Source organism: Triticum aestivum, chromosome 3B (assembly GCF_018294505.1).
Source record: "Triticum aestivum cultivar Chinese Spring chromosome 3B, IWGSC CS RefSeq v2.1, whole genome shotgun sequence".
NCBI classification, from domain to species: Eukaryota; Viridiplantae; Streptophyta; class Magnoliopsida; order Poales; family Poaceae; genus Triticum; species Triticum aestivum.
In genome coordinates, this window is record NC_057801.1 from 687950080 (window position 1) to 687952083 (window position 2004).

General features: G+C 44.7%; 1 protein-coding gene across 1 annotated transcript in view; it reads left to right on the plus strand.

Annotated features, from left to right (window-relative positions):
• LOC123071761 (uncharacterized) overlaps nt 1-986 on the plus strand; it is a 1890-nt gene extending 904 nt beyond the window's left edge. Inside the window, exon 3 of the mRNA XM_044495341.1 lies at nt 1-986. This exon is cut by the window's left edge and continues 1 nt beyond it. Coding sequence (XP_044351276.1) covers nt 1-883 — 883 coding nt within the window. The 3' untranslated portion in view covers nt 884-986.
• Nucleotides 987-2004: the final 1018 nt, after the last annotated feature.

Sequence of the window (2004 nt, forward strand, 5' to 3'; positions counted from 1 at the left end):
GCCGGCGCCTGGCTTTCCAATGCGCTTTGCGGTCGTGGGCAGCAACATCGTCATCGTCACCAACCCACGCTGTGGTCAGGCTCCCACACTTTTCTATGATACGAAAAGAACAGGACTCGCCGTCGGCCCTCCGCTCCCCGGTCCACTGGTGGGTGACTTCCACACCTCCGTGGCCACTGCGGATATGCTGTATGCGCTGAGTTTTCATCATAGGAATCAGCAGCACTCCTTTGAGGTGATGTCTTGGGAAGAATCTCCAAATCCTTGTACCATGAGCTGCTCATGGACAAGTGTGCCCTCACCACCCCCGTTCGAGGAGGATGAATGGATCACCTCCTACGCCGTGCACCCTGATGGACACACCATCTTCATGTCTGGGGTCAACAAGTACAATCTCAAACGTCGGACCTTCTCTTTTGACACCAAGTACTGTGAGTGGAGGTTTCATGGGGAATGGGCCTTGCCTTTCCAAGGCCAGGGCTACTATGACAACACGCTGGACGGATGGGTTGGCCTTCACGAGGATGGCTACATCTGCGCCTGCCAAGTCGCCCCCCGCAGCCGCGCAAGTACCATACAGCCCGAGTGGAAGGTTGTCAAGGGGAAGTTGTTCCACAAGGTCCCGGAGAGGAAACGAGCGGCCTCATATGCCACTCTAACATACATGGGCAATGCCAGATTTTGCCTTGTGGAGTGTGTGGTGCGTGAGGAAGTGGAGTATGAGGATGCCTTAGGTGATTGTGATGGTTGCATGCTCCTTATGACCAAGTTTGGCCTCAAGTACTCTCATAATGGAGAGTTGCAGACCATCAATCGCACCACCAACTCCTATGTGTTGTCGAAGCATATCACCGGGTTTTCTCCTGTAGCGTTCTGGATGTAGGAACTATCTGGCTGGCTTAGCTGTACGCAATGGATACTATGTCTGTTTCGAGTTTCTGGATGTATATTATGATTTGCATCAATAAAAAATTACTTCGTGGCAATCTTGTCGAACCAGTTTATCTTTATTTTTACATGTCTGTCCAGAAAACTCTGAGATATTGATAGGTTTCAGGAACTAAAACACATGCAAATCATACTAAATGTGGATGGCAGAATTCAAATATATTTTCATCAGCATATAAACAGCAAAAGTATTTCGTCGCTACAGAAAAGAAATAATAAGTTTACAAACCAACTTGGCCGGTAATTGTGTAGGTCTCTTCAGCTTGATACTTTGTTTCTCTCTAAAACAGATACAGTCTGATCATCTCTTCCAGAACAGGTCTGAAGATGATATTGCAGCTAGAGGTTCATTGTCTCCACCAACGTAGAATTTTGGTCGGTTTCCATCCTTGTTTCCATCCACCTATGAAGCATGAGGTGTCTTTAATTAATCTCCTGCTCCAGGAATCCAGGTATGCCTTGCTTGGCGATTTAATTTGCTTCTGCTGCCTGATTCATAATTAGGTATATCCCTGCTGAGTATGTGTTCAGTTCAATTGCCGAAAAAGGGGAAAGTCTAAAGCATCACTTATTTTGGAACATAGGGGCTATATCACACTTGATCTATCTCGTGATATTGTGGCTGACCTAGTTGTTTATACATCCTTCCTGTTGGATTTTTTAGACCATAAGTTGGTTGTATTGGTTGTGTTGGCCTCAAATGGTGCAGAAAAAGGTAGATGCCGAGTCAAATTATTGGTGCTCGTGATTTTTCTTTACCAGTGACTCTGGTTACATCAAGTTTTTGGTGTTGTTGCGTCTAAAAAAGAAGTTTTTGGTGTTGCCAAAATTACAATTGGTATAACATGTGCAGCTTTTCTAGGTTGTTCTGAGTTCCTTGTAGCTCAAAATAATAAACGGATATATTCGCCCCATCTTTCTTGTATTTTTTTCAATTTGAAGAGATGGAATATTTGTGTCCCTTGCAAACACTAATGCTTCTCACCCTTAATTACTACTCCCTCCGTTCCTAAATATTTGTCTTTCTAGAGATTTCAACAAATGACAACATACGAA